The following is a 24,882-nucleotide window of genomic DNA, read 5'->3' as shown; positions in this document are numbered from 1 at the left end:
AGTTGTAACATTTAAGAGAAGTTTGGACAACTACATGGATGAGAGAGGTATGGAGGGATATGGTCTGGTGCAGGTAGATGGAATTAGACAGATGACTGGGTTGGCATGAACTAGATGGGCTGAAGGGCCTGTTGTACTCTATGATTACCATACATTATGTCTTGCTAACTAAATAGGTGACCCTTCAAATCTTGCCATGAAATATGTTGCCACATGTACCACAAAGAGAATAAAAAGTTATACTTATTCATTAATTTATGTTCTTCTTTAAGAGATGGCATAAAGGTGCTTATGATTGAATTAAATATACCCCCAGAGGAATACACTTTTGGACGGACGAAGATCTTTATCAGAAATCCACAGACCGTGAGTATTTGACTGAATTGCTTGGCACTAAGGCATTTGTTACTTTTATTTATTGATTTTTTTAATGTATTTCTACAATTACTATGACAGAACCCAACAGCAAATTAATACAGTGCAAGATAGACATACAATAATATAGTTCAAAACAATGATTAAAAAAAGCACCCGAAGTAAAATCATGTAAAATTAATATCTTCCCCCCGCTCCCACAGAAAAAAAACTCCAGACAAACCACTGCAAAATGTAAGAAATATTAATCGGAGCATTCAAACCCCCAAAACTGTAAATGAGATTACGAACAAAGAACAATAATGCCTACTACCAAAAAAAAAGCTGGACAAAAAAAAGACTTAATCTAAAGAGGAATTATGAAAATATTCAAGAAAAGGTCCCCACACCATTATGAAACTTTATGTCCGAATTGAGAAGTGAGTAGTGAATTTTTCCAAGGTCTAAACAGGACATAATATCATTAAGTCATTGAGCATGGGTGGGTGGGGCAACATCTCTCCACCTAAGAGATGTTTGTAAGGAGAGGCATTTGTTACTTCATCCAAAGTGTTTGGAAAGAGATTCTGGTGTATTAACTCAGGAGAAGAGTCTCATAATTCCTCCTTAGAGAGACTTTGATGCACTGATTATAGGCACTATATTGAGGGAAAAAATTGGTCATTTACAGGAATACCCTTACACGATGTACTGCAAAACCCCACATGCATTGTTGGTGAAGGAGAGGAAATTGAAGCAAAGACAAAGTAAGATCTGATGTCTAACGTTTGCCGATTTGCCTTCATAGGAACACTGAGAAACAGTCTCTTTTGCTTTGATTTTATTTCTGATGAACGCATAACATTAGTGAAAGGTTATCACTTGCTGGCAATTCCCTTCCCTCTCTCAATCCACCCCCATTTACTTCTTTCTATTCCGTGCAGCTCTTTGACATGGAAGAGCGACGGCGGATTCAGATGGGATTCCTGGCTACCTTGATTCAGAAGACTTATCGTGGCTGGAAATGCCGAAACCACTTCCTCCTGATGAAAAAAAGTCAGGTCATCATCGCTGCGTGGTTCAGGAGATATTACGTAAGCCCACGTCTTCCCCAGCACCAGAATTTGAGGAACATTCCGGTGTTAATGTGGAAAGGCTAAAGACCTTTCTGACCCAAACATGAACCACCTACAGTGGCAAAGTGGCTGTGTTCCCTCTTCCATTTTTTATTTTAGGGGCTGAGTGTAAATTTTGGATTTGCTAATGAAGTGAGGTTGTTATCAGAGATTAGTGCCAGTAATGGGGATTCTTTTTCTCTACCTTTATTGTCAAACTCTCCTGTAGGCACCAAGGATGCAATGCCAAAGTTCATTTTTCCCTTTTGATCACTGAAATTCATTTTTATAAAACTGGATTAGCAAATGACATCAGTTTACATCAGTAAACGACATTGGATATTATTTAAAAACCCAGCTAACTCATTGATAACCCATTTCCATGCCGACACTGGTGAAGTGCTGCATTGCCAGTGGAGAAGATCTTAAACCAAAGCTCAGGTGGATGTGGGAGGTCACAGAGCCACCATCTGAAAGAAGAGCAAGAACATGACAAGAACTTTGCATGACAAGGACAATATTTATCCCTCAATCAAAGTCACAGATCCTCTGATCAGTATTACAATGCTGTTGATGAGAGTTTGTTGCATAAAGAATTCTGGGCCAAGCTGTGGCTCCAGACCCACAGACATAGTTCACTCCTTGAAGTGACCTGTCAGCTGCTCTACTCTGACTGAAGGAGATAGCTCAGAGCAAAGTATACTGGCTACTAGCCTTCAGCTGGGGGTCAAATATAAAAAACAGCTAGCTGACCGTAAGGGTGGTGAGTGAGTCAGTGGCACTCATAGATTGTACTCCAGAGGGAATGAGAGAGTGCAGAATTACTGAAAACAAACTTAGTTCTAGGTTTATTAATATGCACTTATTAGAGTTTTGACACTCTTTCTTATTCTTACACAGCTACAAAAGAAATATAAAAATATGAAGAAAGCTGCCATCGTACTTCAAGCCTACATTAGGGGCTGGAAGGTGAGTTGTTTTGAAGGATTCAGTACGCATCAAAACTCAGACAAGTTACTTACCCTTATATATGGGTATTAATACTCACACAAATACTTACCCTTATATTTGATATTATATTTTCTAGTATTGCTCTCTGGTTAATGAAAAGCTTGTCATGTTTTGTTTAACTCACATCTCTGGACAATCTTAAGGACCTCAGCTGCATTGGTCTTTCTCCCAGAGCTGTTAATAGTCAGAGACCAAATCAGGTGATTGTGAGTCTAATTGTTCAGTGCCACACTAAGTGTGGGGCTCACCATCCAAGCCACATCGAGGACCTAAATAATTCCCATCCTTGTATTCAAATCCTTCCACGGCCTTGCCTCTCTCCTGTTCCTTCTCCAACACCTCTACGCTCATGCACTTCTGGCCTCTCGTTGACTCTCCCACCGAAATTGTTACATTCCAACACTGGTGAACAGGCCTTGAGCTGCCATGGACCCAAACTCTCAAATACCCTCCCTGAAACTTTCTGCTTTTTAAGAAACTCCTTGAATCTACCTCTATGGCCAAGTTATTGGTAACCTGACCTAAAATTCCCGTTGTTTTTTTGGCATCAAAATTTGCTGTGATTTACAGTCCTGGGGTGTAAATCACCTTGCGCTGCTTGACCACGTTAAAGCTGCAGTATGTTTAGATATTGGTATATTTGTTCCTAACTCGTGATATTTGGCAAGTTTACATTCTTTATTCCCAGGTTCGCAAACTCCAGAGACAGATGAAGGAGGAGAAAAGTTATGCTCTGTCAGTCACCATCATTGCAGCTGCCTGGCGGGGTTACCAGGTAACAAAGCAAAGAGCTCAGATTGCAGCCTCCAGGGAAATCAACATTGTTCTGCTTTCACGGTGCTGAGGAGCTGAAGCACAACTGTATTCCCCAATGTTACCCATTGCACTTTCAATATCATTCTGTAGGGTTAATACAAATTGCAATGTTTCACCATGCTGTCTCACACCTTCACTCTCCACATACTCCATGCTCCACTCCAGAGATCCACATCAGCATTCAGGAGGGAGATTGTAAATCTGGCTGAGTGGTGCCACAACAACAACCTCTCACTCAAATGTCAGTAAGATCAAGGAGGAGGAAACCAGAGGTCCATGAGCCAGTCCTCATCGAGGGATCGGAATTGGAGAGGGTGAACAACTTTAAATTCCTCGGTGTTATCACTTCACAGGATCTGTCCTGGGCCCAGCACACACAAAGTAAGCACAGCAGTGCCTCTGCTTCCTTGGGAGTTTTCAAAGATTCAGCATATCATCTAAAACTTAGACTAATTTCCATAGATGAGTGGTGGAGAGTATTTTTACTGCCTGGTATGGAAACACCAATGCCCTTGAATAGAAAATCCTACAAAAAGTAGTGGATATGCCTCAGTCCACGATGGGTGAAGACCTCTCCATTATTGACCACATCTACACAGAGCATTGACGCAGGAAAGCAGCATCTATCATCAAGGACCCCCACAATCCAGGTCATGCTCTCTTCTCACTGCTGCCATCAGGAAGAAGGTACATGAACCTCAGGACCCACACCACCCTGTTCAGCAACAGTTATTACCATCAGGCTCTTGAACCAGAGGGGATCACTTCACTCAATTTCATTCACCCCATCACTGAACTGTTCCCACAACCGGTGAACTCACTTTCAAGGACTCCATCTCATGTTCTCAATATTTATTGCTATTTATTATTTTTTTCTCTTTCTTTTTGTATTTGCTCAGTTTGTTTGTCTGTCCTGTTGGGTGCAATCGTTCATTGATTCTATTGTGCTTCTTGGATTTACTGCGAATGCCCACAGGAAAATGAATCTGATGACATATACGTACTTTGATAATAAATTTACTTTGAACTTTGAATGCATTATGCACACTGTCAATGCAGTGCGCCCATTGATGGTACGCTATCAGAGCTACTGTCTTTCAACAGAGCTGTTAAACCAAAGGCAGGATCTGTCCTCTCAATTTGATGTAAAAGATCCCATTTCAGTACAGAGCAGGGGCTTGTTCTCCTGTGACCTGGAGCTGGTATTCATTAACCTTTTTGATTGCCTTTTGTACCTATTCATTCGTTTTTAGTGATTTGTGTGCATGAACACTAAATTCCTTTGCACTTTCACACTTGGTAGCTTCTTACAAGTCAGAAGGGGTTGTAATTTTGTTATTCCTAAGTCCTAAGTCCAAACTTCCTGACATTGAACTCTATTTAGGGAATCATTGTTTTGTCAGAAGAGAGAAGACATCTCTTTAGAAGAGAGATGTGTAGGAATTTCATTAGCCAGAGGGTGGTGAATCTGTGGAATTCATCACCACAGATGGCTGTGGAGGCCAAGTCTTTGGGTATATTTAAAGCAGAGGCTGATAGATCCTTTATTAGTAAGGGTGTCAAAGGTTACAGAGAGAAGGCAGGAGAATGGGGTCGAGAGAGACAAGAAGTCAGCCATGATTGAATGGTGCAGCAGACTCGATGGACCGAATGGCCTAATTCTGCTCCTATGTCTTATGGTCTTAAAATACTGAGAATACTCAACAGGTCAGGAAAGCGAATTTTGTGGAATTTCAAACTTGGCATTTGTGGAAGGAGAAAGGTTTCAGGTCAAAGACTCTTTGACTTGAGGCATGAACTGATTCATTTTCCACAGAGGCCGTCTGGCCTGCTGAGTGTTTCCAGTAGTTTTTGCTTTAAGAACATGGAGCATTGCAGCACAGTACAGGTCTTTTGGACCATGGTGCTGTCTTTAATCTACTCCCAGATCAATCTAACCATTCCTTCTCCCATAGCCCTCCATTATTCTTTCATCCATTTGCCTATCTAGGATTCATGCGAGCTTGATTTCAATGTTGAAGAGAAGTTTGGGTAGGTACGTGGATGGTAGGGGTATGGAGGGCTATGGTCCCAGTGTAGGTTGATTGGGAATAGGCAGATTAAATGGTTTGGCATGGACTGGATGAGTCAAAGGGCTCATTTCTCTGCTGTACTTTTCTGTAACTCTGACTATTATCCTAACTCCCTTTCTTGAACAAAAGAATAACATTTGCCACCCTCCAATCATCAGGCACTACTCCTGTGGACATAAAGGTCATCACCAAAGATGCAGCAATCTATTCCCTCACTTCCTATAATAAACTGGGGTATATCCCACCCGGCCTTGAGAACTTATCTATTCTAACCTTTTTCAAAAGCTCCAGCTCATCCTCTTTCTTAACATTGACATGTTCCAGCATATCAGCCTGCTTTATGCTGTCTTCAAGGTCCCTCTTACTGGAGAATACTGAAGCAACATATTCATTGGGGACTTTTCCTACCTCCTCCAACTCCAGGCACATGTTTCCTCTGCTATCCCAGATCAGTCCTACCCTCACTCTGGTCATCCTCCTGTTCTTTACATACGTGTAGAACACTTTGGGGTTTTCCTTTATCCTATTCACCAAGGCCTTCTCATGTCCCCTTCTAGCTCTCCCAAGTCCATTCTTCAGCTCCTTCCTGGATACCCGAGCTATATATATAAATATATGTGCCTACGACTTTTGCACAGTACTATATATAAGAAGTCCAGGAACAGCCAATGGAAGGCTATCTTAAGAGTGAAAAAACATTTCCAATTGAAGTTAGAGACAGAATCAAGTGCACGTCAGCTTTGGCAGGGTTTGCAGGCGATTACTTCCTACAAGGTGAAACCTAACATCATGAATGGCAGTGATGTTTCACTCCCAGGTGAGCTCAATGCCTTTCATGCATGCTTTGAAAGGGAGAATAAAACTACATCAGTGCAATTCACTGCAGCATCTGGTGACTCTGTGATCTCTGTCTTAGAGACTGACATCAGAACATCTTTCAAGAGGGTGAACACTCACAAGGTGTCAGGTCCTGATGGTGTGCCAGGTAGGGCTCTGAAAACCTGCGCCAACCAACTGGCGGGAGTGTTCAGGGACATTTTCAAACTCTCACTGCTGCAGTCAGAGGTTCCCACCTGCTTCAAAAGGGCAACAGTCATACCGGTGTCCAAGAAGAGGAGGGTGAGCTGCCTCAATGACTATCACCCAGTTACACTCACATCTACTGTGATGAATGCTTTGAGAGGTTGGTCATGGCTAGAATCAACTCATGCCTCAGCAAATTCGTGGACCTTCTGCAATTTACAGCGGATGCAATCCCCCGACTCTCCACTTGGCCTTGGATCACCTGGACAACAGCAATACCTATGTCAGACTGCTGTTTATTGATTATAGCTGAGCATTCAACACCATCATATCCTCAGTACTAACCAACAAGCTCCAAAACCTGGACCTCTGTACCTCTCTCTGCGACTGGATCCTTGACTTCCTCACTGGGAGACCAAGGACTGTGCTGATTGGAAATAACATTTCCTCATCGCTGACAGTCAACACTGGCACACCTCAAGGGTGCGTGCTTAGCTTACTGCTCTACTCTGGCTAGGCACAGCTCAAATGCCATCTATAAGTTTGCTGATGACACAACTGTTGTTGGTAGAATCTCAGATGGTGACGAGGAGGTGTGTACAGGAGTGAGATAGGTCAGCTGGCTGAGTGGTGTTGCAACAACAACCTTGCACTCAATGTCAGTAAGACCAAGGAATTGATTGTAGATTTCAGGAAGGGCAAGTTGAGGGAGTACACACCAGTCCTCACTGAGGGATCAGCAGTGGAAAGGGTGAGTAGTTTCAAGTTGCTGGGTGTCAACATTTCTAAGGTTCTATCCTGGGCCGAACATATTGATGCAATTACAAAGAAGGCACACCATGGTTATATTTTATTTGGAGTTTGAGGAAAATTGGTTATGTCACCAAAGACAAACACAAATTTCTACAGATGTGCCGTGGAGAGCATTCTAACTGGTTGCATCACCACCTGGTATGAAGGGGCCACTGCACAAGATCGTAAACAGCTGCAAAAAGCTGTAAACTCAAGGGCACCAGCCTCCCCAGTATCGAGGACACCTTCGAAAGGCGATGCTTCAAAAAAGCTGAATCCATCATTAAGGGCACCATCACCCTGGACCATCACCTCTTCTCATTGCTACCATCAAGAAAGAGATACAGGAGCCTGAAGACACACACTCGATATTTCAGGAATAGCTCTTCTCCTCCGCCGTCGGATTTCTGAATGGACATTGAACCCATGAACCCAGTATTTTTCCCTCATTTTTTGCACCACTTATTTTTTATATACTTTTATTATGATTTATAGTTTTATTACTACCTATTGCAATGTACTACTGCCACAAAATAACAAATTTCACAACATATACCATCTTCTCCTTGCCTCATTCGGGAGTATGAAAGAGGGGCCAGTGCAGCTGTGAACTATGATCACTTGTGATTGTCAGTTTTTTATTGTCTGATTACATTGATTATTGGACTAATAGAAATCTTTATTTTATCTTTGAATTTTCTTCATCTTCAGCCAAACACTGCATCCCCAACACTGATATCCTTTGCTTGTGACCTTAGGTGCGGAAAACACACAGAAAATACTTCAAAAGTAATGCCTCGATGATTATCCGGAGATTCATAATGTCTTCGATTGTAAGTTAACCCAGTGAGCTGCCTACATTGTTTGTGTTTAAACGCACAAATATTTGTACTTTTTTTGCACCTAATGCTAGCATTGAGCATTCCCAGGAACACCTTTATGAAACTATATTTCAGAAGTTATTTTGTTCAAATATCTCCAAACTCAGAGGCTATAACTCTATTGGATCTCTATGACATTTGTACACTTCACAGGTCTATGACTCTGTGAATAAAATTGTCCAGTGATGTCAAGCAATGAACTAAGGCATATTTATCAAGCAATGGGCATGTTCACATTATGGCCAGCAGTAACTGAACCACACATTTTACCTAGTTCAATCATTTGTTTCCCCTTTGCATCACATGGTAATCTTGCTATTTTCAGCTGATCATCTGTGAGGTAATCTGGGTGGCGGATTTCTTCCATGACTGGTTTACCATGAAACTCCTAGGCAGAATGGTATCAGTGTTTCACTCATCTTATCCTGCGTGTCTGTTGGCACCCCTTAATATTCCAGATATTCTCATTAAACCTTCAACATGATCTAATTGTGGGGTTATGATGCATAATGCTGGATGATTTATGGATGAAAGAATAGCAATATATGTTAAATATATCCAAAAATACACCTAGTGTAGCCTCTCTTCATAATCTCCAGTACAGTGCACAACTTAAGATTTTCCAAAACAAAACCATATGATAACTTTCTTTTCTTTCATTCCAAAAGATACAATTGTACCTCAACGGTCTGAAAAACAACCTGCCTTCGATGTCTCCGATAGATACAAACTGGCCGCAGTTACGTTTTCACTTCTTGAGTAAAACTGATGAGGAATTGAAGAGGATCTTTTGCCTCTGGAAGGTCAGAAAGCAAGTTAATGTATGTTTGACAGTGTGCTTCTGTGATTGATTTTCTACACTCAGCTTACAACATCAAATACACTGTAACACTGGTATGGAATTTTTAATTGCCCAACTAAATGCAGTTTTTAATTTCTGCAATTCCCTCCAGCCATCCCCATCTCTGGGGATTGTCATTTGTAACATTCCTTGAGTCTATCGTGCCTTTCAGTGTGATAATTTTCCTGCCCTTTTCTTGTAACTCTTGTGTTCTTTAATACAGTTAGTGCCTGGATTATGACATAATTTATTAACCAGCATGTCTGGTTTGAACATAGTAGAGAGGGCATGGCCGGCTGGTGGCGCAGTGACATCAGTGCCGGACTCCGGAGTGAAGGTTCCCGAGTTTGAATCCAGTCAGGCCGCTCCTGGACACGCTTTCCATCCGTGCTGGGTTGAGTGGCGAGCTCGCAACTCGGCCTCATAAAAAAAGCACTGCGCTGTGAGAAGGATGTGGGGGACCACTCACAGAATCTTTCCTCCAAGACAACCACTTGGAAAAAGAAGTGGTCGCCGAAGCTCTGGCAGAGTATGGCACACGGAAAAAAAGAGAGGGCATTGACCAGTAAGTTCCCAGGTTTAAGCCTCAGCATGTCTTGAGTTTGATCTCATCCCTAGTAATGGTAGGGATGCGACTTATGACTTTGTTTCTGTTCTCTGGAGTGGAAGAGTGGAGTCTGTCAGTTTCTACTCCAAATCTTATCCACTGATGACGTAGACTTTGGGCATTTATTCCCACTTTATGACGGCCCTTCAGATGGCAAAAGTATATTGGAGAGAAGACAGACTGACTGGCTCTTTTGAACTACTGCAAACAGAACTTGCAACCTAAACCACAGTAGTGTCCTTTGGATTATTTCTTCATGAAAACTGCAGTGAATGGAGGAGGCATTTCTCTCAGTCACTTACAACGTAGTGGATTGCAGGTAGTGATTGACACAGGAATTACTCAGATCAGCTGTGTTTGAGTCAGCACTTGTGTTGTCAATGTACACAGTCTTTATACTAATTTTGTGCTGTAGGAACAATGCTAAATCTAGTCTGCAGACTACAGTAAAAAAGTTCTTGGAAAATACTGTCCAGAAGTCCATTATTGAGTCATTATTCAGGATGAGGTTTTGGGGTACTTGGAGGCACAATATAAAATAGGCTGAAGTCAGCGTGGTTTTCTTAAGGGGAAATCTGCCTGAAAAACCTGTTGGAATTCTTTGAGGAAGTAACAGGCAGGACAGACAAAGGAGAATCAGTGGATGTTGTTTACTTGGATTTTCAGAAGGACTTTGACGAAGTGCTGTACATGAGGCTGCTAAACAAGAGCCCACGGTATTATGGGAAAGATAATAGCATGGACAGAAGATTGGCTAACTGGCAGGAGGCAAAGAGTGAGAATAAAGTGTGTCTTTTCTGGGTGACTGCCGGTGACAGTGGTGTTCTGCAAAGGTCTGTGTTGGGACCACTTTTTTTCACGTTATATGTTAATGATTTGGATGTTGGAATTGTTGGTTTTTGTGGCCAAGTTGGGGGATGATACAAAGATAGAAGGAAGGACAAGTAGTGTTGAGGAAGCAGGGAGTCTGCAGAAGTACTTGAACAGATTAGGGGAAGCATATGATCATGCACTTTGGTAGAAGGAATAAAGGGGTACTATTTTCTAGATGGGGAGCAAATTCAGAAATTGGAGGTGCAAGGGGATTTGGGAGTACTTGTGCAGTTAACTTGCAGGTTGAGTCAGTGGTAAGGAATGCAAATGCAATGTTGGCATTCATTTCGACCAGAATATAAAAGCAAGGATGTAGTGCTAAGGCTTTATAAGGAACTGGTCAGACCGCATTAGGAGTATTGTGAGCAGTTATGGGCTCCATATCTAAGAGAGGATTGGTGGCAATGGAGAGGGTCCAGAGGAGGTTTACGAGAATGATCCTGGGACTGAAGAGGTTCATGTATGAGGGGTGTTTGATGGCTCTGGGCCTGTACTCACTGGAGTTAGAAGAATTGAAACCTATGAATATTGAAAGGGGTAGATAGAGTGGATGTGGAGGGGATGTTTCATAAGGTGGGGGAGTGTAGGTCCAGAGGGCACAGCCTCAGAATTGAGGGACATCCATTTAGAACAGAGGTGAGAAGGAATTTGTTTAGGCAGAGGGTGGTGAATTTATGGCATTCATTGCCACAGACTGTTGTGGAGGCCAAGTCATTGGGTATATTTAAATAAAGGCTTGATTAGTAAGGGCATCAAAGGATATGGGGAGAAGGCAGGAGAATGGGTTGAGAAGGATTATAAATCAGCCATGATAGAATGACCTAATTCTGCTCCTATGTCTTATTGTCTAAAATAAAGGGAGCATTTATAAGTTTGTAACTAGGTACGTTAAAATTATCAAAACTGCATCTGATGCAAGAGACTGCTCTTTTTTCAGCATTAGCACTTTAAAAGGTGGGGGCATCTCACAATTGTTTCTCACTTTACCACTTAGTGTAAGAAATACAGGGAAGGAATCTCCAGCCAGAGGAAGGCAGAACTGGAAGAAAAACAGTATGCCAGTGAGCTCTTCAAGGATAAGAAAGCCTCCTACGCTCCCAGGTACCATTTCTCCAGCACCTTGGGTCTTTACCGTTACTGACAATTATCTCTCAACTTCACTGCTTCTCCCACTCAAAGCTCGGAGACTTGTTTGACAAGCTGGTTTTTGCCAATGTTTCATGAGGCACCTATTCCCCATGATGTATTATAAACATCATTTAACATGTAACTTGGGAAAATGCGAGCAGCTGTCATTATCAGAACACTTTAAGCAAATCAAGGTAAATTCAACATTGATTTGGGGAAAGAGAAATCAAATTTGATCAACTTAATAGAGTTCTTTGAAGGATTAACATGGGCTGTGGATAAAGGGGAGGTGGTGGATGCACTGAGGTCAGATTTCCAGAAGACACGACATCAAAGGATTGCTGCATAAAAGCTCATGGTGCAGAAGGTGACACATTAGCACATGTAACACACAAAAAAAATGCTGGAGGAACTTATGAGGTCAGGCAGCATGTAAGGAAGGGAATAAACAGTCAACATTTCAGGCCCAAAATGTAGACCATTTATTCCCCTCCATAAATGCTGTCTGACTTGCTGAGTTCCTCCAGCATTTTTTTTTGTGTGTTACATGTGCTAATGTGTCACCTTCTGCACCATGAGCTTTTATGCATGTTTATGCTTTTATGTGTGTTGCTCTGGATTTCCAGTACCTGCAGAATCCCTTCTGTTTATATTAGCACGCATAGAAGATTGGCAGACTAAGAGGAAACAGCAGGTGTAAGTGGGCTTTTGTCTGGTTGGTAACTGGTAGGGATCAGTCCTGGGGCCTCAAGATTTTGCAGTTTATATAAATGATGTGATTAAGGTGCTAAAATTTATTCTTGACAGAAGGTAGGTAGGAAAGGACACGGGGCTTCAGTGGGATATAGACAAGTGAACAAGTGAAGATCTGGCAAATATGCTAAAGTACAAAACTGTCCATTTTAACCTTCAAAATAAAAAAGCACAATTATGCAAATAGTGAGAGATTGCAGAAGGATTCTGATTGGCTGGTATGCAAATATAGCAAATAAATAGGGAACTAACTAAGTGGTGCAATAGGTAGAGCTGCTGCCTCCCAACTCCCAGTTCAATTACGACCTCCAGCGGAGCTTGCACGTTCATTCTGTGACCTTGTGCTTTTTTTTCCCCCCAGGTGCTCTGGTTTCCACCCAACAAAGGTGTGCTAGTAGATTAACTGACTGCTGTAAATAACCCCCTAGTGTATGTGGGGAGGGGGGTAAATAATCAGAGCTGATCAGCATAGGAGGTGTTGGTGGGACAAGGGAGAATGTGGAGGGTAATGGATACAATGGATTTACTGGTCTTTTGTAATGTAATGAATAAGTAACGTCATCATTTATTGCTAGGGGAACTGGATACAGTAGTGAGGCCATACTTCAGTTATATAGTAAAATGAGGGGATGACATCGAGAGTACTGAACAGTATTCATCTCCATAAATACGTTGGAAACCATTCAGAGATGGTGTACTAAACTGATATCTGGAATGGATGGGCTCTGCTTGTACTTCCTGGTTCCTAAGAGTCTTGGGCTTTATAGAAGATACAGAAGGGCACTGACAAGGTGGATGTAGAGCTGCTTCCTAGGAAAACTTGTTTTTGATAATCCATCTGTATTTACTTCCGTAAACTGGATAAATGAGAATAGGACTCAATTCTTGACCATGAGTCTTACTCAAGATTATATTATAGCTTTCTCTTCTCTCTACCTCCATGGGTTGGTCCAACCCTATTTGCACAAGCTACTCCGTTGAGATTTAACCTGTTCCTGTGTCTGTTTCAGTGTGCCTCAGCCTTTCAAAGGCCAATATTTGGACAATCAGAAAAAGGCCAAGTATCAGAAGCTAGTCAGCAGCATGGAGGGCAGGTTACTTATGATGGACACAGTAATGAAAATTAACAGGACCGATGCAAAGGTAAGGAAATTGGACAATGCCCCAGGCTGAAGGAGTTTGATAGGAGAGTGGACCGTGGGAGAAAGGGAAGGAGGAGGGCACCAGAAGGAGGTGATAGGCAAGTAAGGAGAAGAGAAGGGGTGAGAGGGGAGCCAGAATGGGAAATGGGGGAGAAATTACCGTAAGTCAGACAAATCGATGTTCATGCTGTCAGGTACTCAGATAGAATATGGCTCCGTCACACTTTTTTTTAACCAGTTCTCCTGTTTCCCAACCCTATGATGTTACCAGGACCTGATATTTTGTCTTGTGCTCACAAGCAACTTTTCTGGTGAAGCACAACAAGGGAAAAGATAGAAACATAGAAAACCTACAGCACAATACAGGCCCTGCTAGCCTTATAATCTGCTAGATCTTGATCTGGTTTTTTGAACCTTTCGTAAGCTTTTCTTTTCTTGACTACATTTTCAACAGCCTTTGTACACCACGGTTCCTGTATCCTACCATCCTTTCCCGTCTCATTGGAACGTACCTATGCAAAACACCATGCAAATATCCCTTGAACATTTGCCACATTTCTGCCGTACATTTCCCTGAGAACATCTGTTCCCAATTTATGCTTCCAAGTTCCTGACTGATGGCTTCATATTGCTCCTTACTCCAATTAAACGCTTTCCTAACTTGTCTGTTCCTATCCCTCTCCAATGGTATGGTAAAGGAGATAGAATTGTGATCACTATCTCCAAAATGCTCTCCCAGTGACAGATCTGACACCTGACCAGGTTCATTTCCCAATAGCATTTCTCAGTACAGCCTCTCCTCTTGTTGGCTTATCTACATATTGTGTCGGGAAACCTTCTTGAACACACCTAACAAACTCCACCCCATCTAAACCCATCGCTCTAGGGAGATGCCAATCAATATTTGGGAAGTTGAAATCTCCTACCACGACAACCCTGTTACTATTACACCTTTCCAGAATCTGTCTCCCTATCTGCTCCTTGATGTCCCTGTTACTATTCGGTGGTCTATAAAAAACACCCAGTAGAATTATTGACCCCTTCCTGTTCCTAACTTCCACCCACAGAGACTCTGTAGACAATCCATCCATGACTTACTCCTTTTCTGCAGCTGTGATACTATCCCTGATCAACAGTGCCACGCCCCCACCTCTTCTGCCTCCCTCCCTGTCCTTTCTGAAACATCTGTAGCCTGGCACTCTAAGCAACCATTCCTGCCCCTGAGCCATCCAAGATGTTTGAATTTGTGTATGATAACGTCCCTATTAACACTAGATCCACCTGGGGAGGGAGTAGTTGGAAGAAAGGGGGGGCAGCATGGTAAAGAAATGATTTAGCACCTACCTTACAGAGAATAAAATAAGATGTGCACTTTGACACGTACGCATGTTGGTCTTAGTCACTCTGACTGTGGTCCTTTTTACATGTTCTTTCACGTCTTTTCCAGAATTCCCCAAGGATCCTGATAATGACAAACAGCTGCTTTGCCTTGGCAGATTCAAAGTCCCCTCAGATTAAAACCATGATCAAAATGAATGAAATCAAGGGCATCTCAATGAGTGAACGTAAAGATGGACTATTCGTGCTACATCTAGTGGAGGTAAGCAGGTAGTCGGGAGCTGAATGAGGGATGTGATCAGTACCTATCGATAGTACCAATGCATGAATTATACTGAGATTGGAAACCAACAGCACAAGAAACATGTGGTCCAATATTCTAGAATGCTGAGTATTTCCAGCAGTTTCAGTTATATTAGGTTTCTGGCATTTGAAGTTTTTTTTTACTTTCACCTTGTTAATTGAGCAGCCACGCTCCCATTCAGCCACTTGGCATTGAATAAGGTCAGGACAGGCAGACCACTGATGATGGGAAATTTACAGCAAAATGATGTTCAAAAGTCACAGAATAACTTATTGTAAATCAAAAAACAAGTCGACTGACTGCATGTCCTAGTCTCAAAAAACTAGTGCTGATTTTCACGTTGGGTATTAGTGCTGAAAATGAAGTATTGCAGTGTTTGTGCTTCAATGAGTGCAGTAAACATGCTGTCTTGATTCTACCATGGAGAAGGGAGGTTAATTTCAGGAAAATAAAGTATCAGGTTTTGGAATAAAATTTAAGACTACTGAAGGACTTTGCCATTTTGAAGAGACTAAAATGACAAATAAGTTCAAATTTAATTTCTTCAACTTGCCAGAAGTCCAGTGTTGGAGCTAAGGGAGACTTCCTCTTAAGCAGTAACCATCTTGTGGAACTCGTCACCAAACTGCATCGCTCCATACTGGATACCACCCAGCAGAAGATAACTGTGAAGATACAAGATGAGTAAGTAGTCACAGAATACTTAAGAGTCTTGGAATTTTGAAATTAAATAAAAAGGATTTGGGGTGTTAGGTATGATAAAAGGCAAGTCTTCCTCCATGCCCTCCTGATGCTCATCCGGGCAGGGTAGCAAAGACATGGACCTGTTTAGCTCCCTTTACACTGTCTTGTATCATAATTTAACAGCAAGTACACCACAGGTCAGACAGAGTGAAGCTCCTCTATGTCAGGGGTTCCCAATCTTTGTTACACCATGGATCCCTACCATTAACTGAAGGGTCGGTGGACCCCAGGTTGGGAACCCCTGCTCTATGTCCCTTACACTCTGTCTAACCTGTTCCCTGGGTGCATTTAAAGTTCCTTCCACACTGTCTCATCACACATTGCCAGGGCAAGGACAGCACAGTTAGATGCAAAATAAAGCTTCTCCTATGCGCTCAAGGCAGGGGCTGGAAATTCCTAAAGGTACAGATATTATGAATTACAAATATTTTTGGTATAGCATACAATGCCGTGTATAGCTCAGCCTTCACTGTACAGCATTATAACATGCAACACTATATTTTCTCCTCTGTAGACTCACTGTTAAATTCAGTAAAGATGCCGTCTCTGTGAAATTTGTGAAAGGAACAGATGAGAATGGAAATGGTCCGGTGTGCAAGAAGAAAAATAGTCACCTATTCGAGGTCCATGTTCCTTGATCATCGTGGTGCTAACCCAATCCAGTGCCTCAGTACCTACCTCCATCAATGGTTGTGGAAGATTTGAGACACAAGGCCTTTAAGTGACAGCACTTTTAAAACAAGCTTTAAATAATCATTGCTTTACTGATCACAAACTTGTGCATGCCATGCATTGATTCATATGGAAAGTCAAAAAATTGCACAGACACACAGAAACACAGTTTTGCAATGTATAATTCACTTGTGACCAGAGACTGGGCTGCAACATTTTCACTCTTAAAAGTTTGACAACCACTGTAGCTAAATGACTTTAGCCATTTCAAACCCAATCAAATAAGGACCATGAAAAGGCTGTACATTCTATGCTCGTATTTTAGTTTGTACTGCTAATTCCTCCCTCAGCATCAGGTTGAACCTGTTTTTATTTTGTTTGTTTGTAATTGGGATGGTAAAACTAAAGCAAGCAAAAAAACATTTCCCCCTCAAACAGAATTATTATGACATACTGTATACTCAACAGCCACTTTATGGAGCTCGGTGTGGTCTGTTGCTGTAGCCCATCCACTTCGAGGCTCTTCTGCACACCACTCTGTAACACCAGATTATCTGAGTTTCTGTCATCTTCCTGTTGTGCGTAAAAATCCCAGGAGATCAGCAGTTTCTGAGACACGCAACCCACCCCGTCTGGCACCAACAAGCATTCCACAGTCAAAGTCACTGAGATCACATTTCTCCCCCATTCTGATGTTTGGTCCAAATGACAAGTGAATCTCTTGACCATACTTGCATGCTTTTATCCATTGAGTTGCTGCCATGTGATTGGCTGATTAGATATTTGCATTAACGAAGTGTACCTAATGAAGTAGCCACTGAGTGTATAAACTCCCTTACTGAATTTCAGAACTAGCTTTGTGTTTTGCTTTATATCTTTAATCACCTACCCCACTATACCCCAAGCCCTGTGCTAGAGGACTGATTCAGATTGGAAGATAGCAGCAATTAACTGGAGTGATTTCTATCACACCTGAATCTAGAAAGTGAATTTCAGCCAGTGTTACCCCACAGATTATGATCCATTTAGTGGCTTATTTCCCTGACAGTTGTAATCCATTTTGCCAAAGAATGATTTTTTTCTCCGTTTATAAAGCTTGTCACATCTACCTACTTTCTATATGAACCAAGGCAGCAAACTGAAATAACCCTACTTTTTCTTCAGTAATATCAAGAAAGGCAATATAATGTACACTTTATCAAGTAAAGGATGCTCCATAAAGCATACCTTTTTCTCTTTCACCCTCCCCTTCCTAGCTCACCACGACAAGGTGTTAAGTTTGGGATTTTTCAAATTTCACATGTTCCGATACCACAGTAGGTAGTTTTTATTAAATATTAGTACTTGGTATTAAAATAAAACACTGTAGAATCCGACCACAATATCAAAGGAACAATCAAATCAAGAATTGAACCCTGTGAAGTCAGGCTGCAAATGTGCTGCCTAATAAATCTTTACTGCATCAAGCTTTGGAATTCCTTCCCAAAACATTAAGACAATCCTTGAATGTCACCACTTTGGCTGAGCTGATATCTGCTCTGATATCTAATCGAAAAAGATGCTGAAATCTGGAGCAAAAAAGACAAGCTGCTAGAAGAACTCAGTGGGTCAGGTAACACCTGGAAGCAGAGGAATGGCTGATGTTTCACATCACAACAAACTTTAACACCGTGGAACATTTCTGCTACCTTGCAACCATGCGTGTCAGCTTCTTTCCCTGTCATCTGCAAGAACACTTAAAGCATCTTTCAAAAACTTTCATATATTAGTATTTTATTTACTCTGGCTATACCAATCAATATAATACCAATAAATTATGAAAAGTGAAAAGACTGTGCAATAGTTATTTTCAATTATTTAAAAATGGATAACACAAAATGAACTTCACACCAAGTAAAACACCTTATCCTTCATTATATAACCATTTTTAGCTGGGGTAACAAAACTTCAGTTCTCTAGGTTAACACCCTTAAATATAAGGGAGGCACAAGAGATTGTACAGGTTCCGGAAATCTTGAGCAACACACACAAAATGCTGGAGGAACTCAGTAGGTCAGGCAGCATCTGCGGTGGGGAATACAGTTGACGTTTCAGGGCTGCTTAAGGGTCTTAGCCCGAAACATCAAGTACCTCAAGGGACATTTTAATACCAAATATCTCACTCATCACTCTCATCAGATTATGCTTTAAGTTACCAATTGAATACATTGGTTCGTGGAAGATTCTGTGCTCAAATATATGCAAACAAATTGGACAGTGAATTCAGTGAAGAATTCTGTTCAGAAAAATAACTGGTGTACTTGGATCCTCTGTTGCATTCAGTGTATGCAATCTAACTCCTCTGTGAATGACTCACAAAAAGAAATACTTTATAAATGGGACGCCACTCGTACATCACATTTAGAAAATAGAATATAGAATAGTACAGCACATTACAGGCCCTTTGGCCCACAAGGTTGTGCCGACCCTCAAACCCTGCCTCCCATATAACCCCCCCCCCACCTTTAATTCCTCCATATACGTGTTTAGTTCTCTCTTAAACTTCACTAGTGTATCTGCCTCCACCACTGACTCAGGCCGTGCATTCCACACACCAACCACTCTCTGAGTAAAAAACCTTCCTCTAATATCCCCCTTGAACTTCCCTCCCCTTACCTTAAAGCCATGTCCTCTTGTGCTGAGCAGTGGTGCCCTGGGGAAGAGGCGCTGGCTGTCCACTCTGTCTATTCCTCTTAATATCTTGTACAACTCTATCATGTCTCCGCTCATCCTCCTTCTCTCCAAAGAGTAAAGCCCTAGCTCCCTTAATCTCTGATCATAATCCATACTCTCTAAACCAGGCAGCATCTTGGTAAATCTCCTCTGTACCCTTTCCAATGCTTCCACATCCTTCCTATAGTGAGGCGACCAGAACTGGACACAGTACTCCAAGTGTGGCCTAACCAGAGTTTTACAGAGCTGCATCATTACATCGTGACTCTTAAACTCTATCCCTCGACTTATGAAAGCTAACACCCCATAAGCTTTCTTAACTACCCTATCTACTTGTGAGGCAACTTTCAGGGATCTGTGGACATGTATTTCCAAATCCCTCTGCTCCTCCACACTTGCCTTCTGCAGGCAAGCCAATTCTGAATCCATCTGGCCAAACTTCCCTGGATCCCATGCCTTCTGACTTTCTGAATAAGCCTACCGTGTGGAACCTTGTCAAATGCCTTACTAAAATCAATGTAGATCATATCCACTACACCACCCTCATCTATATGCCTGGTCACCTCCTCAAAGAACTCTATCAGGCTTGTTAGGCACGATCTGCCCTTCACAAAGCCATGCTGACTGTCTCTGATCAGACCATGATTCTCTAAATGCCCATAGATCCTATCTCTAAGAATCTTTTCCAACAGCTTTCCCACCACAGATGTAAGGCTCACTGGTCTATAATTACCTGGATTATCCCTACTACCTTTTTGAACAAGGAGACAACATTCGCCTCCCTCCAATCCTCCAGTACCATTCCCGTGGACGAGGACATAAAGATCCTAGCCAGAGGCTCAGCAATCTCTTCCCTCGCCTCGTGGAGCAGCCTGGGGAATATTGTATCAGGCCCCAGGGACTTAACCGTCCTAATGTGTTTTAACAACTCCAACACCTCCTCTCCCTTAATATCAACATGCTCCAGAACATCAACCTCACTCATATTGTCCTCACCATCATCAAGTTCCCTCTCATTGTTGAATACTGAAGAGAAGTATTCATTGAGGCATTTAAAAATATTTAAATGAGACATTTAAAATAGCCTGCAGCCTACCTCCTACCCACGTTTTTTCTTAGAAAACACAATGGTGTAAAATGGAACAACAGCGGCCTAAAATTAATACTCCTCTCACCAGTAACACACAATTTGCTGGAGAAACTCAGTGGGTTGTGCAGTATCTGTGTAGGAGACAGGAATTGTTGGCATTTTTGGGTTGAAGCCCTAAATCAGGACTTAAAGTGGAGGGGTGATGGCCAGTATGAAGAGGAGAGAGGGAGTGCCAAGATGGGGGCCAGTAGGTGATAGATGGACCAAGGGGCAGGTAAGATAACAGGCAGATTGAACCATGCAGGGGAGGGGAGTGGAGCTGGGAGTCAGAGCGATGATGGGTGGAGGCAAACAAAATAAAAAAGATAATGGAGCCAAGGCAGGGGGAGGGAGGGTGAAGGTGGAGACAGCTGCTGGAAGGCAGTGTCTTTGGAACTCTAAGGAAGGACATGTTCATTTAGAAGTTCAAAAGTTAAGTAGCTTAATTCCTGGGATGAAGACATTGTCCAACAAGGAAAGAGAAAGTAATTATACCAGAATTTAGGAGACCAAGGGGAATTACATGGCTCTGACAGGGATCGACAGGAGGCTCATCGAGGGGCTGTTTCCCTCAGCTGGGTTCCAGATTTAGGGAAATGTTTCAAGGGAAGGATAAGGCATTTAGGACTGGAAGAAACTTTTAGACTCAGATGGCTGTGAATCTTTGGAATACTCTCAGAAATACTGATACTCAAGACTTTCAGTACATTCAAAAGCAAGGGGAAAAGGGAATCAGGAAGGAAAATGGGAATTAAGGTTGAGGATTAGCCATCATCTTTTCACTGGTCCTATTTCTTATGACTTAAGGATTTTTTTTAGTCCCAAGGGGAGTATCTCAGATGTTCAATAATCTATGGTTATAAACAATAAGGAATAGATAATGAATACCTATATCACTGCAATCAATCTGGAAGTAAAAATTATTTGGATTTTCTTTAATAGGAAAATCAAGTTTCAAAATAAAAGTATAATGTTCAATTCTGCCCCAAAAAGCATGGAGAATTAGCATGCAGTGTAGGTGTACAACTCATTGAAACAATGCAATAAAAACATGACACGTTGGAAACATCAAGCAGCTTTTGTGGAGAGAAATAAATTTAATGTTTTGGGACAATGACCTTTCGGCAAAGTTCAGAACAGTGAAAAATCTTATCCCGTCACAACACAGAATCAAACATGCTTCATGAGAAAGGAGATGGGATGGAGAGAACAGAGAGAATATTTACAAAAGGGTGGAGTTCAAGAAAGACTGAATGACACAACTCGAATTGGTGCTGGCCCAGAATGAAGAGGATAGGGGGTAGTACCAAGATGGGGCCAGGAGGTGATAGGTGGACCAAGGGGAGCAGGTGCAGGATGAAGGGTAGATTGAATCAGAGGGTCATGAATGCCTGTTCATTGCAGTTGATTCATCTGGATGAAATGTGAGTGGTAAGTGAAAACAGAGATGGAGAAAAAATGTTGCAACTGTGAACCATAAAACAATGCAGAGAATGCTGGAAATACTCAGCAGGTCAGGCAACATCAGTGGAGAGGAGAGCAAGAACCACCATTACAGATTGATGACTTTTCATTAGAACTCACTAGTTCTGATACAAATTGGAAAAGCTGAAGCTTACCTTAAGTTTTTGGAATTAAATGGTAAGCATCAAGAACTGCAATTTACCTAGTTGGAAAGTGAGATAAGGTTCTTAAGCCTACACTGGGCTTTGGTGGAACTGTAGGAGACCAAAGATGTGTCAGAGGGGAAATGGGATAGAACATTAATGCTAACATAGGCACCACAGTAACGTAGTAGTTGGTACTACACTATTACAGCTCGGGGTGTTGGAGTTTGGAGTTCAATCCCAGCATCCTCTGTAAGGAGTCTGTATACCGTCCCTGTGGAATGCATGGATTTTCCCTGGGTGTTCCCATTTCCTCCCACAGTCGAAAAATGAACCGGGTGGTTAATTGGTCATTGTAAATGTCCCATGATTACGTTAGGGTTGAATTTCGGGGTTGCTGGGGTGATGCTGATTAAAGGGCCAGAAGGGCCTACTCCCTGCTGTATCACTAAATAAACAAGTTAAAAGTGAGACGAGGAGGAATTTATTTAGCCAGAGGGAGATGAATCTGGAATTCATTGCCACAGGTATCTATAGAGGCCAAGTCATTGAGGGTGTAGTGGACAGTGAGGAAGGCTATCACAGCTTGCAACAGGATATGGACCTGCTGGGAAAATGGGCTGAGAAATGGCAGATGGAATTTAATACAGACAAGTGTGAGGTGTTGCACTTTGGGAGGACTGGCCAGGACAGGTCTCATACAGTTGTTACGAATGTGCCGCAACTCTGAGGGGCCGAAGGGTACAAAGTCACCCCCTCCTTTTTGAGAATCGCAAGATCACTATTAATTCGGGTCTGGGACCCAGGAAATGAGAGAGTATCTACAAGGTTTTGGAATGTGTCCTGGCCTCAGCGAAACAAAGCCACGGATAACGGCCATTGTCTCTTGGAGACGGAATTGTGTATTGAGTACTGTACTATTCATTGAAGCCCCTCAGGGGACGACCAGAGTGGGCTGGTTGAGGGATTGCATCATCCCAACCTGATTGACATCTGAGACCCCGTGAGTAAGGATAAAAGAGGGTCTGGGGAACAACCCCTTTAGACGCACCGGGAGAAACACTGGAAATCCCGTGACAGCGTTTAATAGCGACAGCCGGTGGGGGGTTCATGTGCGTCCTTCCCTTGCCTGGGATTGGCGGGCTCGCCACAGAAGAACAGCTTAGCTAAAGGAGAGGCCACAAGTGAACGGCCACACCAACGAGACTCCGACGGATCGAAATCATAAAAGGAAAACCAGCAAGTTTCTCAAAATCTCTCTCTCTCTCCAACCAAAGGCTGCAGCCTGCATGAACTGAGTGACTTTTATATTTCCATCGGACAATACATTATCCCCTAGACAACGATAGAGCTTATTTCTTATTGATTATTATTATACCCGCACTTTTAGATTTAGTATTGACGACGTATATTATCTGTATGTTTGCATTGATATTATTTTTGTGTATTTTTACTAATAAATGCTGTTAAAAATCGTATCATCAGACTTCAATGGACCTCTCTATCTTTGCTGGTAAGTGACCCAGTTACGGGGTTTGTAACAACGTGGGGGCTCGTCCGGGATCTGATACCAAATTGGAGGGCCAGTGAATCGGGCTTTTAAGTCCAAACGTGGGTCTGGTTGCGCAGGTAACCAGACGGGAAACCAGCAAAGATGGACGTTGGTGAATTTATAGAAAACCCGACTCTAGACAGCTAGAGGCTGCCACAAAGTCGGACTTGATAAATATTGCGAAAGGACTAAATCTCGCAGAGGTGAGGTTGTCGATGAAAAAGCGGGAGGTGTGGAGGGCCATAACTCAGTATTATATTGTGAAGAATGTGTTTTCGGCTGAGGTATTGGAAAATATCCCTGACAAGGTACCAGCTAGTGGGACGGCTCAGTTAGAGTTGGAGAAATTGAGGCTGGACGCGGAACAGAGGAAGAGAGAGCATGAGCTCCAGCTAAAGGAGTTAGAGGTGAAAAGGGAGCAGGAAAGAGCTGAGAAGCAGCGGGAGCATGAAATTAAGTTAAAACAGCTGGAAGCAGCTGAAAAAGAGAAGGAAAGGGCTGAAAAAGAGAAGGAGAGAGCCAAGAAGGAAAGGGAGTATGAGGAGAAAGTGAAACAGAGGCAACATGACTTGGACATGGAGAAGTTAAGGCAAGAGCGAAGAGCTCAAGGGTCAGACGGAGAGGAGCGGTTTAATGTTAGTCGGGAGTTTAGGTTAGTACCTCCGTTCGAGGAGACGGATGTTGATAGTTATTTCTTGCATTTTGAAAAGGTGGCAGTGAGTCAGAAGTGGCCCAAAGATCAGTGGGTGGCATTGTTAGAAAGTGTGTTAAAAGGGAAGGCACAACGGGCATATGCGGCATTGTCCATGGAGGAGGAGGAGTCTGAGAATTATGAGAAAGTAAAGGAGGCCATTCTTCAGACCTATGAATTGGTACCTGAAGTGTATAGACAAAAGTTCAGAAATTTAAAGAAAGGGTGGAATCAGATGTTTGCAGAGTTTGCCTATGAGAAGGGTGTGCTCTTGGATCGCTGGTGTGCAGCAGAATTGGTGGAAGAAGATTTTTGGCGTCTCAGGGAGTTAATTCTGATTGAGGAATTTAAAGGTTGTGTTTCGGATGATATCCGGCTGTATTTGAATGAGAAGCCAAATAAGTCCATATCCAAATTTGCTAGGTTCGCAGATGAATATGCCCTAACCCACAAGACAAAGTTTTCCTCGAATAAAAGTTACCAGAGAGACCGTGGGAACGATAGAGAAAGCCCGCCGGCTGAGGCAGAGATCCCGCAGGGAGCTAGTGATAAAATTGAGGAGGAGAGGCAAGATGGCAGGAGAGGTCCTGACATGACCTGTTTTAATTGTGGAAAGGTGGGTCATATTGCATCTAAGTGCCTTGCTCCGAGGAAGGAGACAGGAAAATGGAAAGCAGCAGTCCCTACAGGATGTGTTGTGGTGATCAGTAAATCGACGAGAAAGC

The 24,882-nt window shown here is 42.4% G+C and overlaps 1 protein-coding gene across 2 annotated transcripts in view; it reads left to right on the top strand.

Moving 5' to 3' along the window:
* The window catches only part of LOC140741286 (unconventional myosin-Ib-like), a 74,746-nt gene extending 56,479 nt beyond the window's left edge, over window positions 1–18,267 (top strand). The window contains exons 19-29 of one of the 2 annotated variants that reach the window (XM_073071306.1): window positions 273–366; window positions 1,299–1,448; window positions 2,370–2,438; window positions 3,169–3,255; window positions 7,942–8,016; window positions 8,733–8,867; window positions 11,380–11,486; window positions 13,277–13,409; window positions 14,856–15,008; window positions 15,607–15,734; window positions 16,309–18,267. In XM_073071306.1, the coding sequence (XP_072927407.1) occupies window positions 273–366; window positions 1,299–1,448; window positions 2,370–2,438; window positions 3,169–3,255; window positions 7,942–8,016; window positions 8,733–8,867; window positions 11,380–11,486; window positions 13,277–13,409; window positions 14,856–15,008; window positions 15,607–15,734; window positions 16,309–16,432 (1,255 nt within the window). In that variant the 3' untranslated portion in view covers window positions 16,433–18,267. The remainder of the gene's footprint in view (window positions 1–272; window positions 367–1,298; window positions 1,449–2,369; window positions 2,439–3,168; window positions 3,256–7,941; window positions 8,017–8,732; window positions 8,868–11,379; window positions 11,487–13,276; window positions 13,410–14,855; window positions 15,009–15,606; window positions 15,735–16,308) is intronic. The other variant, XM_073071307.1, reaches the window with a different exon arrangement.
* Window positions 18,268–24,882: the final 6,615 nt, after the last annotated feature.

The sequence above is a fragment of the Hemitrygon akajei genome, chromosome 18 (genome assembly GCF_048418815.1).
Source record: "Hemitrygon akajei chromosome 18, sHemAka1.3, whole genome shotgun sequence".
In the NCBI taxonomy this organism is placed as follows: domain Eukaryota; kingdom Metazoa; phylum Chordata; class Chondrichthyes; order Myliobatiformes; family Dasyatidae; genus Hemitrygon; species Hemitrygon akajei.
Note: the sequence above shows the minus strand (reverse complement) of the source record. Positions and strands in the feature narration are given on the sequence as shown.